At 38.0% G+C, this 17,631-nt stretch overlaps 1 protein-coding gene across 2 annotated transcripts in view; it reads right to left on the bottom strand.

Moving 5' to 3' along the window:
• NPRL3 (NPR3 like, GATOR1 complex subunit) overlaps positions 1-17,280 on the bottom strand; it is a 71,868-nt gene extending 54,588 nt beyond the window's left edge. The window contains exons 1-4 of one of the 2 annotated variants that reach the window (XM_036739179.1): positions 16,860-17,280; positions 13,644-13,713; positions 8,592-8,630; positions 3,908-4,037 (exon numbers count right to left, since the gene is read on the bottom strand). In XM_036739179.1, coding sequence (XP_036595074.1) covers positions 3,908-4,037; positions 8,592-8,630; positions 13,644-13,713; positions 16,860-16,977 — 357 coding nt within the window. In that variant the 5' untranslated portion in view covers positions 16,978-17,280. The remainder of the gene's footprint in view (positions 1-3,907; positions 4,038-8,591; positions 8,631-13,643; positions 13,714-16,859) is intronic. The other variant, XM_036739180.1, reaches the window with a different exon arrangement.
• Between the last annotated feature and the right edge of the window lie 351 nt (positions 17,281-17,631).

Raw genomic sequence — 17,631 nt, 5'->3', positions numbered from 1 at the left:
GCAAAAATAATTAAATGTTGGAGGAACCATGTGCATTGGTCCAACCATTCTAGAAAACTATTTGGAATTATATAAAGAAAGACAATAAACTTAATTCATATGCTTTGATTCAGTCATCCACTACAGGGCATAAATCCAAAGTAGGTTAATAACAAAAACAAAGGTCCCATATGTAATAAATATGTAATATGTAATATTATGTAATATATGTAATATTACTAGAATTAAAATATTACTAGAAGCATTCTGTAGTGCAAAACTGGAAACAATGTGAAAATCCATTGACTGGGAAATGAGAGAACAAACTGTGGTACTTAAATGTAATGGAATATTGTGCTATATGAAATGACAAATATGAAAAAACCTAAGAAGACTAATCTGAACTGAAATGGTAAAAAGCAAATAAAATATACAGTGACTGCACTAATGTAAACAAAAATAACAATAATGTTGTGAAACCCAGATGAACTGCAATGCCAATCTTGGTCCCAGAGAAAAAAGAAGGAAACACCTGGCTCCTCTCTGGAGATAAGTGGCTTGAAGGTATAGAATAATCCATTTACTACCAGAGGAATTTTGTTGATTGGGTTATACATAAATTTTTCTTTTAGCAAGAGATGAGGCAATTGGGCACAGGGAGACTGGGTAATGATTCTGATGTTTAAAAAAAGGGCATAAATAATATTTATTAGTTGGGGAAAAATGTTTAAACTGTGCTAAGACAAAATAAACACATACATTAAATCTAAGGTCACTGGAGCTTAAAAAATGTAAATTATATCAAGAAAAATAAATACATAAATAAAATCTGAACTGAATGGATCTTTTTAAAAAATGTAAATGGGATCATTCTTACACTTTCCTTATCTCAGTTATTCCCAGTTCTTATTGCCACAGATAACTGAAAGCTCACTGTATATCATTCATAGTTTACAGATGCAGAAAAAAGGAAGAAACATGAAGGACAGGGTCAAGACAATCCCTCAGGAAGACAGCGGTGGAGTAATAGAAAAACCAATGGCATTAGAATAATAAGACCTGGATTCAAATCATGTTTATGATTTACTTGTTGAGTGACCCTGGGCAAAGCAATACACTGCTCTGACCTTTAATTTCTCACCTGTAAAATAGAAATAACTATATTTATATGGGAATAATATTATACTATCAATCTCAGTTATTATGAGCACCAAATAAGACAAGGCACTTTGTAATTCATAAAGCACTACATAATTATAATTATAAAGTACTATTCATAAAGCTGTCATTAGTTCTATGACTGTGTAAAAGATAGCAAAGAGGCAACTTATACAAAGCAAGTACTTGATAAACGTTTCCTGCGCTGAACAGGTACTTCACCACTTTCCCACAACTCACTCTCAACATGCTCCTCTAACTTCAACCCTTTGTTTCTGCTGTTCTTGACCATTAACTACCATTTGTCACTAAACATAACAATCACTGTGAGGAGCCAGAGGAGCTGACTGGCATCTATCAGGCAGATGTGTTCTAGGCATAACTTATATGAAATAAAATGGTCATTTTCATGAACAAGTGTTACCACTAGGCGGAAGAAGAGCTCTTGCAGGGCCATACAAGGCTTTTTATCACACATTGCCAGACAGGAGCAATGAAGCTTTTTGCTAAGAAAACACTACTGTAAACAAAATACACCCTTCAGTTTTTGTTAACCATCAGAGGAAGCTCATTCTCTTGGTAGAATTTCAGCAAACAGTTTTGATCAGGTGGAGAAATGTGACACTTGGTGATCATTCATTCACCCCTACCCACTTTCTGATGGGAGATAGCTAATCATAGAAGCATAGAATGTAAGAGCTGGAAGGACCCTTAAAGGTCACAGTCCAAGAAGCTCAGCTACTTTCATGCCCAGGATCTCTTTGGCAGTCTAGTGAAACCTATGGGTCCAGCCTCAGAAAAATGTTTTTAAACGCATTAAATAAAAATCAATTGCATTGAAATAAATAAAAACAATAAAAAAAGTTCAAGTGCCTCAGGTTAAGGAACTAGTCCAATTCCACTACTGTATAAATAGGGAAACTGGGGCCCAGAGGCGGAAAATGACTTGCCCAAAGTCACAAAGTCACAATTATTAGTGGCAAAACTGGGACTAGACCCAAGCTTTCCTAACTCTCTGAGTCCAACAAATGCCCAGACCCTGTTAACTTTACCAACTCACATAATTCTTAAATAAGAGCAGAGCAGAAGAAAGATGGGACTAAGATAACCAAAATGAAGGTGATACCCAGAGATAGAAACTAGGTGACTTCTGCTAAGTTAAATTTTTAACTTCTCGAGGGTCTTTACACAGTGGCACTGTGTCTCAGCAATATTGTATTAAACTGTGTCTAATTAATCTAAGACAATTCCAAAAGACCATGATGGAAAATGCTATCCACATCCAGAGAAAGAATTACGGAATCTGAATGCAGATCTAAGCATACTATTTCCTCTTTTTTGTTTTTTTTTTCTCATGATTTTTCTTTCATAACATGACTAATGTGAAAATACGTTTAATATGATTGTACATGTATAGCCTATGTCAGATTGCATGCCATCTTGGAAAAGGGAAAGGGGAAGGAGGGAAAAGTTTGGAACTCAAATCTTACAAAAGTGAATGTTGAAAACTAAAAATAAATAAATAATTTTAAAAATCTGTTGAAATGAATTAACAATGAACTGTGTGATCTTATACAACTATACTAATTTTCTATGCCAAAAATAAATGTGGTTTATTTTTAATTGCCAGAACATTGGGTTCTGACTTTTAATTTTCAGGTTGGGTTACAAAAACATTTTTTCTAATAAGTAATATTTATTTAAACTCTCTTCATTGCTTATAGGAGTATGATCTCTTAATAATGAAAACAAGTGATATTCTACCTCATAATCAACAAATAGGCAAATATAACAAGATAAGAGAACAGTAAATGTTGAAAGGACTGTGGGAAGATGGACATACAAATATTTTATTGGTGAAGCAATAAACTGGCACAACCTTTCTGGAAAGCAATTTGGAATGCTAGTAAAGTGACTAAAATGTCCTTACCCTTTGACCTGTAGCTGCCACTGCTAGGAATTCTCTTCAAGGAGATCAATGATAAAAAGAAAGGTCCAAAGTACACCAATATAGTTATAACAGCATTTTTCGAGTTAGCAAAGAATCAGAAACAGAGTAAGTGCCCATCATTTGGGGACAGGCTAATCAAATTATGATGCATTAATATAATGGAATATTACTGTGACGGAGGAAATGATGACTATGAAGAATGCACAGAAGCTTGGGAAGACACATAAACTGACATAAAGTGAGCAGAAACAGGTAAACAAAGACTACAACAATGAAAATGAAGAGAAACACAAAAAGAATCAAAACAGAATATTGTGAAATTATGATCGAACAGCCTCAGAAATATGAGAACACACTTCCTTCCCTTCTTTGCAGAGATGGGGGACGGTGAATGTGGAACACTGTGAACCTGGCTGTAGTGTTGGTTGCTTTTGCTGAATTGTTTTTTTTTTCTCATTTTGATTTTTTCTCATTAGAGATAGCTCTCTGAGAAAGCGAGAAGGAAGAGATATCAGGAAATGAAGCTAATGTAAAAACAAACTATACCAATAAAATTACTTATATATTTTTTTTAAGTGTGGTTTCTCAAGTACACTGGACTTGAAAGGTCAGGAGACCTGGATTCAAGTTTCAGTTCTGCTTTTTTGGGTGTTCTTTGTCAAGTCATGTAACTTCTGTGTACTTTAGATTTGTCATCTGTAAAATAACAATTTACATTACCATTAGCAGAGATGGTTTCAGAACATTCTGAATAATTAGAAGAGTGATATAGCTACATTAGTCCCCATCTTTCATGAGCCTTTGTGCTGTTGACCATACCTGTCCCAGAGCATGCTGCAGAAGTGTGGGGTGACCAACAAAGCGCACATTATCAATCTTCAGCTCAAATTTCTGACCACACATGTCAGACTTAGTTGCCAAAATTGTTGCTAGAATAACATCTGAAAATCTTAAAAAAGAAGTAAAATAGAAAAAATTACGATAGCAATTAATAGCACCATAACCCCAACTACTTCCAAAGGGAAAAGGCAGATAATATTAAACTAGAGCTTCACTTAGTTTTTATTTTACTAGAGTTCCAATTAAATTGCCCAATTGTTAACCTTATTGATTTCCAACAATCCACCTTTTTAAAGAACTTCCCTAAGATTACATATTTCAAATCACCACAATTATAGGATGAGAGGCGCCAAGAAGCAAAGATTGTAGGCACATGCTGCCATTTTATGACATGCTCTGTGAAGTACAGGAGAGAAATATAAGCTGCAGTTTGCCTTTTTTTTTTAAAGGTAAAAAAAAATATTTGGAGGTAGCCACTACCTTGCTAGAGCTACATGTTAATACATGTACTAAGCGACTGTTGACTGATGCAGCCTTTTGCTCAAGCAAATGAAGAATAGGTATTAGCCACTGTGGGATTTTCATAATTTTTATTAAAAGTATACATGGAAACCTTCTCCCATCTCCCTGCTTGCAACAAACACTCAACTAAATCAGCAATAAAGATGAGCATTCCTGAATGAAGAGCAGAACTGAATCGTTTGATATTCAACATTATAAACACACTTTACTAAGTATTACATTTTTTTCTTCACAAATGATTAAATACCTCTTATTTAATAAGAGCATTTTAACTTTAGAGTTATTATTTTGTAATAAACTATACATGCACATATGCATATCTATACATACATGTACATATGCAGATACATAGTATGTTGGGATTACAGATACTTATTTCTTAACATCGTATATAATATTTATGTCTTAATATGCATGTCACTTTCCGCTAACTCCCCAATGCAAGGATTACAGATAACACAGTATCACAGAAATGAGGGTGGCTTATGGGTGTGTCTACTACATTCTTTTATCTCTTGTAGCCCAGACTTCTGAAAAGAGCCTGGGTCTTAAAAAGTGGAATGCATCTTTGCATAACTTAAAGAGAATTAAAAAATAATATCCCTGTCAGCAAAAACCTCTGTAGTTTGGGCAAGTTGAAAGTCTCAATATGTGAAACTGGTTTTATTAAAGCCAAGTATATTTCTGCTTCTTTTGAAATACTACAGTCACACTGTTGTGGGAAGTCAAATGCAACATTGGAAAGAATTTCAGGTTCATACGGTCTAGCTGCCAGCCCCAGGCATCTGAATCATCAGAGCTGAATTATCATAGGATCCATTTTTAAAGTTCAACACAATACCTTTGTTGAAATGTTTAATCACTGTGGGAGTGTATAGTTTTGCAGATTTGGAGCTGAAAGGGATCTCAGAACTCATTTGATTCAATATTCTCATTTTACATGTGAGGAAACTGAGGCAAGAGAGGTTAAGTGACTTGTCTAAGGCCACAGAGATAATAAGTGAAAGAGTCAGAGTGTACCACTAGTGGTACCACTACTGTCTCAAAAAGTTGTTCTGTCTACACTTCCACTTGATGAGCACTAAGCAAACTGTTTTTGTGGCAGAAAAATCAATATTTTGGTAGCTACTGGATAGCTAACACTATGATTTTCCCTTTTGTTTTGGAAACAGGTTCTATTCAGTCTGGACTACTTCTACAGGTCAAATACTTTACAATAAAAAGGATTCTCAAACTCTAAGACAAGGATTCATTTATTTTAAGCAAATTTTTATACAATCTAGACAATTCTCAATGTGTATATAATGGAATTTCACCCATATTCAGTAGCACATAAGAACCTCCCTATCCATGAATAATGTACTGAAAGAAGAACAACTATTCAAAAATTCTTTTCCTATTTAGGTCAGTCCTATTCTGGTGTGCAGCAGAACAGGCTTAGAAGCACTAAAAATTTAGTTCCCTGATGGCAGGCCTAAGGTTGTCTGAGTGATCCTGAACCAAATCAATTGCCCACTGGGTTCACCTGTAACTGGAATGATCTGACACATAGAATTAAGCACTAATATCTATTTCTTTCACAGTCAAGTGACTAGAGACATGTTCCCTACTTGAAAATAGTGAGTCTTTAGAAACGTAAAAAAAAAAGTGGAAACTTGCAAAGGAATTAAGTAAACCCCCTTTTGGAGCAGAAAGCCTTGAGGGTACTTGACCATCTTGTCCAAATCTCTACTACCTGGGATATAACATAATGCCTGGCATCTAGTAAGCATTTAATAGATGTTTGTTTGACTCTCATACTCCGTAAGTCAATGAAAAGCTTTTAAACTTAAAACTTTAATGAAAGTTCCTGTCTTGTATTAGGGCAAAATAATAATAACAACAATCATTTGTATGGGCTTTACAATTCACAAAGCACTTTTCTCATAATAACTCCGTGAAGCAGGTGCTATTATTATTATCCTCTCCATTTCACAGATGAGGAAATTAAGGCCCAGAGGGCTAGAGAAAGGTGTTATGTGATAAAAAGGGCCATAAATGGATCTACTTTTAAATGTATTCTCACTTTCAGTCTCATGATATACAACAAAGGTAGATGTAGAGTTTAGGTACTAGAAACTGTTCAAATATTAATCCTGTGCAAGTGAACAACCTCTTTTCTCTACCACCAGGTGGCTAGGGGAAGATAGAGGAAGAGGCTAATAAAATGAACTCCACCTCATTCCAGAAAGTTCTCTTTTTTAAAAAGTGTGCTAGTTAGACATAATTTTGCAAGAAGAATTGGGGTCTTGAATGTGGGGAGAGATGCTGCCTCAAATTCTTAGCTTTTCCATAAAGACTATTACCTTCCACCCTTAAATGGACAACTAAAACCAGCTTCTCTTCAGCAACTGAATTTAGTTCATTATTTCCAAAAATTAAAAGTGAACCAGATTTAACTGTGAAAGAAGATCCTGAGCTTATAAGAGTCAAGCCACACTTCCTCCAGGCCCACTTCTATAAACCCAACACTGTGTTTATGAGGTACAATCAATGTATTCAAGAAGCCCAAGAGAGGGTGCTTTCCCCAGAGTCTAGATGGAAGCAAAGGGTCTAGCAGGGGGAATTATTCTTTTTAATGTATACAAGATGAGCCATTTTGAAGACCCTATTTTAAATAACATTGATTCTGGTTTAGATGGGCCTCTCTAGATTAAATGCAATGTAGAAGAACCGAAAAATTTGGTGTTATGAGGGAATTGTTCTACTCTGTCATCATACCTTAAAGAAAAGAGGACCTACAGTCAGTCCCTAAAAATCACGGTCAGATAAATATTCAGATATGCTGAAAAGGTTTTGATTCAATAGTATACATTCTGCTTTATAAATTGTTTGGAGACAATATATTTCTGCAAATAAAATAAAATTCATAATTATTAAACAATTTTGGCAAAATTCCTGTAACTAGGTAATAGTAAAAAGCAGTTGGATGATTATAATTAATAATATACATATCTTTTAAGATTACAGGAACCATTTCCATTTCTCTTTAAATGAAAAACGCTGGCATTTGGAGCAATAGTGCAAAAAAAACTGTACAAAAATATGCAAAAAAAAAACCCATCAACAACAAGGAATTGTGAAATTAGTTAGAAATTCGGGCAAAGTATCCATAGGGAGAACAAAATAGCCTACCTGTGGAAAAAAAGCCAGGCCACTTACATGCCCACTAATTCACTAATTCATCCTGGTATCCTGATTTGGTTTGACATCTCAGGGGGCAAAGAGTAAAATTGACAGGATACGAATAAAGGTGCCACTGAGAGCAGTGTCCTAGTCTAAAAGTGCTCCCTCTACACCTTGTGTACCAGGGGACAACGCCATCCTCACTGTATTCTGTGTACTAGGTGACTACACCTTTCCAACTTCATCACCTCAAGCTCCTAGCAAGTAAACAAGACTATGTTGTAAAAGGGACGACCAGAGGAAAAGGTATGAAGATTATCACTTATGAAATCATATAATCTATTTCTATTTGAGGAGAAAATGCTTATAAATACTCAGAGGAGAAAGTTTTTATCTCCTCCTGGTATACCTGGTAGCAGCCAAGACAGGGAACATACATATACTGGCATCGACCCCCCTTAATTCCCAGAACCTTGATAGAAAGTATACCTTCAAAATATGCCTGAAGAAACCAGGAGGGAAACTAACTAGTGAAATGTACTTTTCTGAGAATATGTGTATAGAAACAATTTCTGATCCTCCTCCATGACGTAATTATATTGACAATAAAAACTGATGCCCATATTCATCCATAATTTGTCAGAAAGAATTGGTTAAGGGTTTGAATGTGGTTAAAGCTAAGCCCTCTACAGAAAATCTTCCTTGGTATCCACTTGGGCTCTCCTGAGAACACACAATAGCTAAATACCTCAGGGCTCAGAAGAGAAAAGTCTAGGTTGGAGGAAAGCAGAGAAAGCAGGACCTCCTAACTCCTTTGGGGAGATCTGAGCATTGAGTATCAGAGTGATGGCTGCTATTGCTGTTTCGTTAGTTTATTGATCAACATTAAATGAAAATCAGAAATTAAGCACAATTACAAAGAGAAGAAGAAGCATAAGTTGAGGCAAAAAGACAGTATAGAATGCTTTGGTCTTACCCTGCAACCAATTGTTCATCGGTTAGAGGACATTGCTCGCTGAAATGGGAATATGACCATCAAAACCAAACAAAACTAATAAACCATGAAAAGTAACATGAGATTGTTTTGGCCTTTTTTAAAAGACAGTATTAAAAACTGGAAGATGTACACAAGTGTTAGGGGTTAATTGCTATAAATCAAAGATAAACAGTTGATGAAGGAAGAAACTATAGTATATAAAAAGGGATTACCCACATTCAACAACAAGGCTTACAAATATGTTTTCCCTTGAGAATTCTATAACCTTATCCCCATACATCCACCCACCAAAAATTCCAGTTTTCATATTTGGGAGGCAGAGTGGTGATATTCGAGAAGGGTAAGAGTACAGAATTAGTCCCAATTCTTCAAAGTGCTTGATTTCTTCATTTAAATGTAACAACTATGCATAATAGCAATCAATACCAGCCTCTCTCCTTGAAGCCCTTCACTACCTATGATATACATTTATAGTCCATTTGATATCTCTCTGAAGCTACCTAATAAGATACTCCAAAACCTTAGCTGCTAAAAAAGAAATATCTGGTAATAAAAACATATAGCAACAGAAAACAGGCCCAAAAAAATTTCCAGGATTGTGTATCTGCATTTTTATATTCTGAATCTTTCAATGAGGAAGAACTTACAAATAATAATAGTAGTAGCTGGCAACTACATAACTCACAAAACTTTACAAACATCTCATTTGAGGTTCATGATAATCCAGTGACATAGAGTACATTATCTTCATTTTATGGATAAAGAACCTGACACTCAAAGAGATGGAGCATAAGGGGTGCATGCCATAGGAGAAAGAGCACTAGACTGAAAATCAAGAATTGGGTTCATATCATCTGCAAAATATAGTGTTCAATAAGATAAACTCTATAATCTCATCTACTTCTAACATTCCAGAATTTTTCTTGGGCAGGAGGAGGGGGCAGGCCTGTGAGTCCACTGGTCTAGGAAACTCCTTATTACAAGATCTATGTGAAAAAGCAAGACTGAACCAGAAAAGGTAGAGGCAACACCCTCTGCCACTGCAGGAAAATCTGCTGATGGTGTGACCCTGACCATGTCACTCAACCTCAGTATCATAAAGAACCGTCTAAGACCAGGAACTGTGGAACAGGTATCAATCTGTAACATTCCAGAACGATGATATAATTCTCTGAACCTAGACCTTCTTACTCCAAATACAATGTTCTCCTCATCACAAAGCTGCTTCCCATGGGAGAACACTGTCTCAGAAAATGAGGAGTTCACAGGAGACACAAAGGACAGTAGTGGCCAGGACACAGTGGGTGTGCAACAAATATGTGTTCAATGAATGGATCAATTAGACAAATCCCAAACTAAAGAAACAAGGTAAGAATTTGAGATAATATAGCTTTATTGACTATAATAGCCTGTCTCTAGGGATAAGCAGTCTCCCCCTTCCAGCTCATTTTTAGGTTAGCCAGTAGAAAAAAAGGGGAAAAAAAAACATGTCTGAACGCTTCCAAAGCGTTTTGCTGACTTTGGACAGTTGATGTATAAAACTAAAATCAAAGTGAAATTTATATTATTACCATTGTACACTGTCATGTTATAACAAGATTGTTTTGGTTCAGTCTTGCTGTTTTACATAGATCTTTTAACAGGGAAAACTAAAACAACAATGGACTCGAAGATAAAGAGCCAACGTACACCATGGAAGCGGAATCTACAGTCTAAAGATGTCCAATTTCAGAGGCGCTCATGCTTTATCTCATCAGGCCACACAATGTTGAAAATTATCTCCACTCAAGGGTGAAAGGGTGTGACATAAAACACTGGGATCACCAACTCCACAGTGTTCAAAGAAAACATCCAGTCTGAGACAGGAATCCTGATCCCTAAGATCACAAAGGAAAATCAGGGACAGGGGTAAGATTAGAATCTAAATTTTGAATTTCTCTGACACAACTAAAAGTGGTTTATGATATCATAGGATCATAAAGTTAGAGCTGGAAAGGACCTTAGAGGTCATTTAGTCTAATCCTACCTCCTTCTTTTTAATAGATGAAGAAACTGAGGTCCAGAGAGTCCAAGACCACAAAGGTAGTTAACAACAGGAATCTTGATTCTAAATTCATAGTGTCTGAAATGGAATGGTCTGAACAGGAACTGATCAATTTTTTGCATTAAACCTATCCTTTGCATTAACTTACCATTAAGCTTTCAGAGAGTGCTATTTAATACTTAAAAGTCAACAAAACCACTGTGCAGGCTGACAATTTCAATAAGTTAAGCTCAAATATTTCTAACAGGGCCACTCACTAGAAAAACTGTCCAAACTTTCAGGCATGTTGTTGCAGAGTTCCTCCAGATGGCTCTGTCTTCCAAAACTGCCAGGCACTTTCTTACAAATATTTACTACTCATTGCTTATGCCTATAATACATTTGGAAAGTGTTTTGACAGGGAAAAGTAATGAAAATTATCTTGAAAACTGTAAATCAATTTTGTTGGCATGGCACTGTAAAACTGGAAAAAAACCCTATTCCTTTTAGAATCGGAGAAGTCTGGTCACAGATATAAGTGGCCCAATGTCTCCAGGAGATCAGGGCCAACCCCCTTGTCCTGCTTCTGCTTCCCATAAAACTTGTTTCTTTTGGAGGAGAGGTTTCATCAGTGTGGGGAGCTCCTGGTGTGGAAACTCCATCAATTGATGAAGCCAGGGAACCTGTAACTCTATCTTAGCAAGCTGTGTGGGGCACTAAGAGGTTGAGTGACTTGCCCAGGGTCACAGGTCTGTGTCCAAGGCAAGACTGGAACTCAGATTTTCCTGATTCCAAGGCTTTATCCACTATACTATGTCGTCTCTCCACGATATTTATGGCCACCTGAATGAGAAATATCATTTTGAAAAAGGCAGAAATTATGTTAAGAGACGGAATACTGAGCATTCTCACATTGTCTCAAAATTTTATAGTTCTTTCCAAAGCAGAACATAGCTTCCAAGTGCTAGAAGGCATTCATTTTAGGCTTAGATTGTTTCCTAGGAGGAAGTTCACAATTCAAACCTATACTAAAAGGAATAAAGCTAATTTTCCCTGGTTTAAGTTAGCTATGGAAATTTACTTCGTAAAGAATTTTCTAGTTTTTAATATTTCTCTGAGAAATAAAATAGAGCTTTTAAGTTAAAGAGCAGCCAGAGTTCTGGACCTCTTTGACTGCACTTGGCTTGACAAATGTGTGAAGACATCTCACCTGTAATACACTCTTGGAAATAATGCAATTGAATTTAACAAGTATTTATTAAGTGTCTACTCTGTGCAAGGCATTATGCTATGTACCGGGGATATAAAGATACAGATCTTTAGCTCAAAAAAGTGTTTTCTAAGGTATAACAACATTTCCCCTTGGGGCCTCCCATGGGGCCTCCCTTTGTTTTGCAACTTACTATACCTTGCATTTAACTAAAACATAAGCTCCATTAGTACAGAGACAGTTTCTTATCCAAACTTTGTATCTCACCCCATGTCTAGCACAGGGCTTAAAAAATGTTTGCCTAAAGAATAAATAAATTCAGACATCTGAAGATACTGTATATAGTGTCAGTTCAACGTACTACATCTCTCATTAGCTCTCATTGAAAAAACTTAACAACACATGGTCCAATGAATTGCTATAGTTAAAAAAAAATTATCACCTGGTGGCTCACCTTTCAGTTAAAAGCCTTCCCAATATGAGGCTGGTTAGCTCCATTAGGGCAGGGACTGTTTCATTTTTCTCTTTGTATTTCCAGCCCCTAGCACATTACTTAGCACATTAATTGGACAACAGTCTGTGGCCGAGTCCATACCTGAAACCTTTTCAGTTTGTTAAGTCCTTCCAGAGCCTACACTCCTTTGGCAAAGGCTTTAACAGCCCAAGGTGGGTAACCACCTCATCACAATGAAGTATCAAGGAAGACAAACAGAGGACTCACAAGTAAGGAGATGACAACTTGGATTTACCAACAGTCCTATCAAGCAGTTAGAAGAACTGCCAAAAGTCAGTCAGTCATAGTGTAAAAAACACCAGTCTCACATCTCCAACCACCCATGGGACATCTCTACCAAGAAGCTGCATAAAACATGTCAAATTCATCATGTCTGAAACAGAAGGTCCAAACAAGTACTGATCAATGTCTTCATTAAACTCATTCTTCTCCAGGCTTCCCTCTTTCTAGTGATGGTACCATGACTTTGCCAGGCAGCTGGATCCATACGCAGATGCAATTTCCTCTCCCCTCTCTTTTACCTCTTATCCAGTTAACATGTCTTGTGGCTACATATGCCACCTCTCTCATACCTGTATGATCCTCTCCACACATAAGGTCAGCCCTCTAAATCAAGTTCTCATCACCTTTCACCCAAACTATTCTAATAGCTTCATACCTGGTCTTCCTGCTTCCAGGCTCTCCCCTTTCCAACCCATCTTTCACATGGCTTCTAAAAAAATCTCCCTAAGGCACAGGCCTGTCCATGTTGCTCTCTTGCTCAAAATCTGTCAGTGGTTCCCAATTGCCTCTATAAAAGAACTCGTCAACTAGGAAGTTAAGACCATTCACAATCTAGTTCCAATTGACTTTTCAAACCTTATTTCAAATCATGCCCCTTCATAAACTACATTACAGGCAAAAGGGACAACTAGCTGTTCTCAGAAATCAATATTCTACTTCCCACCTCAGTGTAATATCTCCCAGAATTCTCGTTTTCCTTCAAGTGCTGCCTCCTCTCAGAAGGCTCCTCTTATGCCCCCTCATTGTTAATGTTCTAATCCTCCTCAAATCATCTTGTGTACACTGATGTCTGTACATGTTGTATCTCCCAAAGGAATATAAGCTCCTTGAAGGAGTTGTTTTTTTTTTCTTCTTTATAACCCTAGTACCCAGTACAGGGCCTTAAATACAGTGGGCACTTATAGGAGAATCAGGATGGGATGGGATGGGAGCTGTGTACTTTTCTGCCACTTAATTTTTTTATCCTCTACCTTTTCTGAAAGGGTAGGAAAGTTCCCTTACCTGGAGTCCCCATCTTGGTCATCTGTATTGTCTCCTGTGTTGTTAACAGCATATCGGCTACGTGGCTTATCTACAGCAAAAGGAAACAAAACACCTTACATTAAATATAAGTTAGGGGGCAAGTCTAGCACAGACAAATGAACTCCACAGATAATCCCCAAATTTCTATTTTAATCATAGGTTTCCACCTTTCCCCACAGTGAGATGTGATGAGGACAACACTAGATATGGAGCAAAAAGGTTCTATTTCTGGTTCCACAACTTGTTGGCATATCTCAATCTCTTTGGGCCTCAGTTTCCTCAACTATAAAATGGGAATAATAATCCTTGACCTACTTATCTCATAAATTTGTTGTGAGAAAATTACTTTGTAAACTATAAAGCACTAGTGAAATGTAGGAACTATTATATTAATAAATTGCTAACCAACATTCTTGGCAGCTGTTTTTCATTTCCACCTCCCAGACACAGGCAAAAGTAATTCTAAGAAGCAACAAATCTGACAACAGTGAATAGCAGAAGAGGAAAGGCATCACCAAAGGTCTATAGACTTCAGGGTAGCTGAACTCTGAGAAGTTCTACCTGTTCAATGACACCTTCCCTAACTCCTTCGGCCCAAAATGGCTTGCCTCCACTCAGAATCCTTATAGAACTTTAAAGTCTGTACCATGCACTTTAGCACTGAATTGTATACTATACAACAATGTATATATTACACATGCAACATGATGACCCCAGATAGATTGAAGACTCCTAAAGGGCAGGAACCACACCCTACACATTTTTTTAAATCCTCCATACCATCTAAAATAGTGCTTCGTATATTAGTTGATGGTGGTGCAACAGATAAAGTGCTGGGCCTGGAGTCAGAACACTCAGACACTTACTAGCTACTTACCTACTTTCATGTTACTGACAAAAGTAGGGAAGCTTCTCTTTACAGAAGTGACAGACAATGGAACATTGCACTTAGCTGATGTGTTGCTAAACTACTTTCAAAAAAAATTGTTCTATGGGATGGCTATCTGGGTAGGAGTATATGAGAGGGGATGGAAATAATGTGAAAAAGGTGATGTAAAAATAAAAGATTCAAATAAAAATTGTTTTTAGCAGGTGGCTAAACTGATACAGTTAAGTAAGCAATAAAACAAAATCAACAGAAGCTCCTAAAGGCAGTGCTTAGACCTATATAGGTGATGCCATTCCACAACACACACATCTTAAAGGCAAGGAGTACAGAAGAACAAAGTTCAAATCCTGGCTTCCAACCCATGTGACTTTGACACTTCCCCTCTCCTGGACTCAGCTTCTTCATCTGTAAAATGACGGATTTGGATTAGATGGCACTCAGATCCCTTTCAACTCTAAATCTCTGATCCTAGGAACTAATGGCCAGAACCAAAGGAAGGTGCACAGCACATTGGGTGAATCCCCTATGGTAGATTTATGAAAGGACATGGCTAAGAACTTAACAGGATAAGCAGCCTGGAGCAGATTAGGATCTGCTTACAGGAAGGAGCATCCGTATCAATGATGTTACAAATCCACATAAGCATCAGAGGAGAGGAGTAGCTCCAGGAAGAAATGGCATGTTGAATTGGTAAGTTGAATAAAATGTTTTCCCACAGTGGAAAATATAGTTGATTATGAAAATTTTGACAATTTCATAGTAGCATATTAATTTTTAAAATATTCATTGAAGAGAGTTCTAATATTCCAAAGTAAAAATATAAAATTCAATGAACTATTGAGACTTTTCCAAAAAATGTTTTCTTACACAAGAAATAAGGACAAACTAGGTGGTGCAGAGGATAGAGTGCCGGGCCTGGAGTCAGAAAGCCTTATCTTCCTGAGTTCAAATTTGGACTCAGACACTAGCTATGTGACTCTGGGCAAGTCACTTAACCCTATTTGCCTCAGTTTTTTCATCTGTAAAATGAGCTAGAGAAGGAAACGGCAAACTACTCCAGCATCTCTGCCAAGAAAACGCCAAATGGTGTCACAGAGAGGCAGACATGACTGAAACAACTGAACAAAGAGAAAAATCCACAAGAAAGATGGACAGATGGCATTTCAGATTTGGAACAGACCTCAGAGACCATCTAGTCTCTAGACAGAGGTATCATACACCTGACCTGCCACCTGCCACATTCCTGAGTGTGGCCCTAACCAATTAAAATGTAATTGGGAAATATTTAACAAAATAAAAATACAATAAATTAATATGTTAATGTGATTTTCTAGGGATCCTATGTACAATTTAGTGGTCTCCTTTTCTATTTGTGTTTGATGCCACTGCTCTAGACTATCTGCTTTTAGACCCCCCTACTATTACAGATGAGGAAACTGAAGTACTGGGGTGGTTAAGAGATCTGCCCAAAGTCACATATGTTGTATCAGAGTTGTGATTTAAACCCAGGCTCTCTGACTCCATAGCCAATGTTCTTTCCACTATACCATTGTTGTCGAAATATAGTTTTTATGCTTCAGTCAATTTAGAAACTTTTCACTCTCAAGACTTTTCAATACACAATTAAGAACCACTCATGAACAGTCTTCTCTGAAATAAGTATGAAATTCATTTAGAAAGGAAGCTCATGAAGTATTTACTACCATCATTTGGAATATCAGGTTCTATGACTTGTGATCATTAAACAAACTGCCTCTCACATTGTAGAATATGAAGGAAAATAAAAACACTTTCTTAAAAAAAGAATCATCAGTAAAAGTTTTTTTAAGACCAATACATCTTTGTTGGAAAGTTTTCCAGCAAACAAAAGCAACTTGTTTAAAATTTTTCATTGCTTTGTAGTTCAGGCTGAAAAGCATTATCTGTAACCTTAAAAAAAAAAAAGAGGTAGAGAGATATGAGCTTTACTTGGGGGAAAAATATGATTCCAAAGTCACAATGACATAAATTTTCTAGAATCTTGTGGGGTTGTCATTTTTAATTTGTGTAACCCCTGCACACAAGCATGGCACCTTGGTGGAGTCTCAGAAAACACCAAATATTCTTGTTTTCACCCCAAATGAGCTCACTTTTCAGTTTCTACACAAACCACCGAGGTTTTTCAGCGCTCAAGGGAAGGCCGGGAAGGGCAGAGAAGCCCGACAGTCAGACTTCTGGCACTGTCACCACTCTTCCCTCCGAGCTTAAAGTGCCAGCTTCATGTCCCCAGGAGTCCCGTACCATACTGCCAACCCTGGGTCACTTACTTGTCTGGGATGCAGGGTGTTCCTGGTTTCTCTGAAATGGGTACCTGAATAGTAACTTATTGCCCCTGCTCCCTGAACTGACCAGGATCACACTGATGGGACTGGTGTTGTCCCCCATCCTGGACCGAGGGAAAGGGCAGGGGGACGGGGGAAACCAGGTTTAGGGGATGTAAGAGGCTGGGGATTTGGGGGGACCAGAAGGTGTTCTGGGACTTGAGGATGATAAAGTGGGGGGAGGGGGAGACTTTGGGGTGACTAGAACCAGGCCTCTTTGGTGCTAGGTATTTGGGGAGGGAGGGGTGGAGCTTGAAGGTGATAGGAGAGGTCGGGGGTTAGGTGTGAGCCGGGGCGGGGTCTTAAGTTGACCGCTTGGAGGGTAGAAGAGGGAAGGATCTAGGCTTGAAGAAGACAGAAGCGGGAGGCCTGGGAGCGTGGGGCTTCGGGGAGAGGGGCTCCTCAGGCTGAGGGGGCGGGAGGGAAGGTAGGCCTGGGAACTAGGCCGGGCCTGAGGGGTGGAGGGGAACTTGGGGCGCTGGGGAGGGGTCGGTGGAGAGGAGGGATTCGGAGAGGAAGGGGAGTAACAGAGCCCCTCTGGAAAGACGTAATCTCGAGCCCGGGAGTTGGAGGCCAGGGAACCTCGGGGCCCGCAGAGGCGGAAACGTCAACTTGCCCTCACCGGGCGCCCGGGAGTCACGTCCGGAATTGACTCCCACCTCCAACCAGCCTCGCGAGGCTTCCGTAGGCCTCGAGCGGTTGCCTTAGCAACGCGGCT

Source organism: Trichosurus vulpecula, chromosome 9 (genome assembly GCF_011100635.1).
Source record: "Trichosurus vulpecula isolate mTriVul1 chromosome 9, mTriVul1.pri, whole genome shotgun sequence".
NCBI lineage: Eukaryota > Metazoa > Chordata > Mammalia > Diprotodontia > Phalangeridae > Trichosurus > Trichosurus vulpecula.
This window is presented reverse-complemented; position numbering and strand designations above follow the sequence as displayed.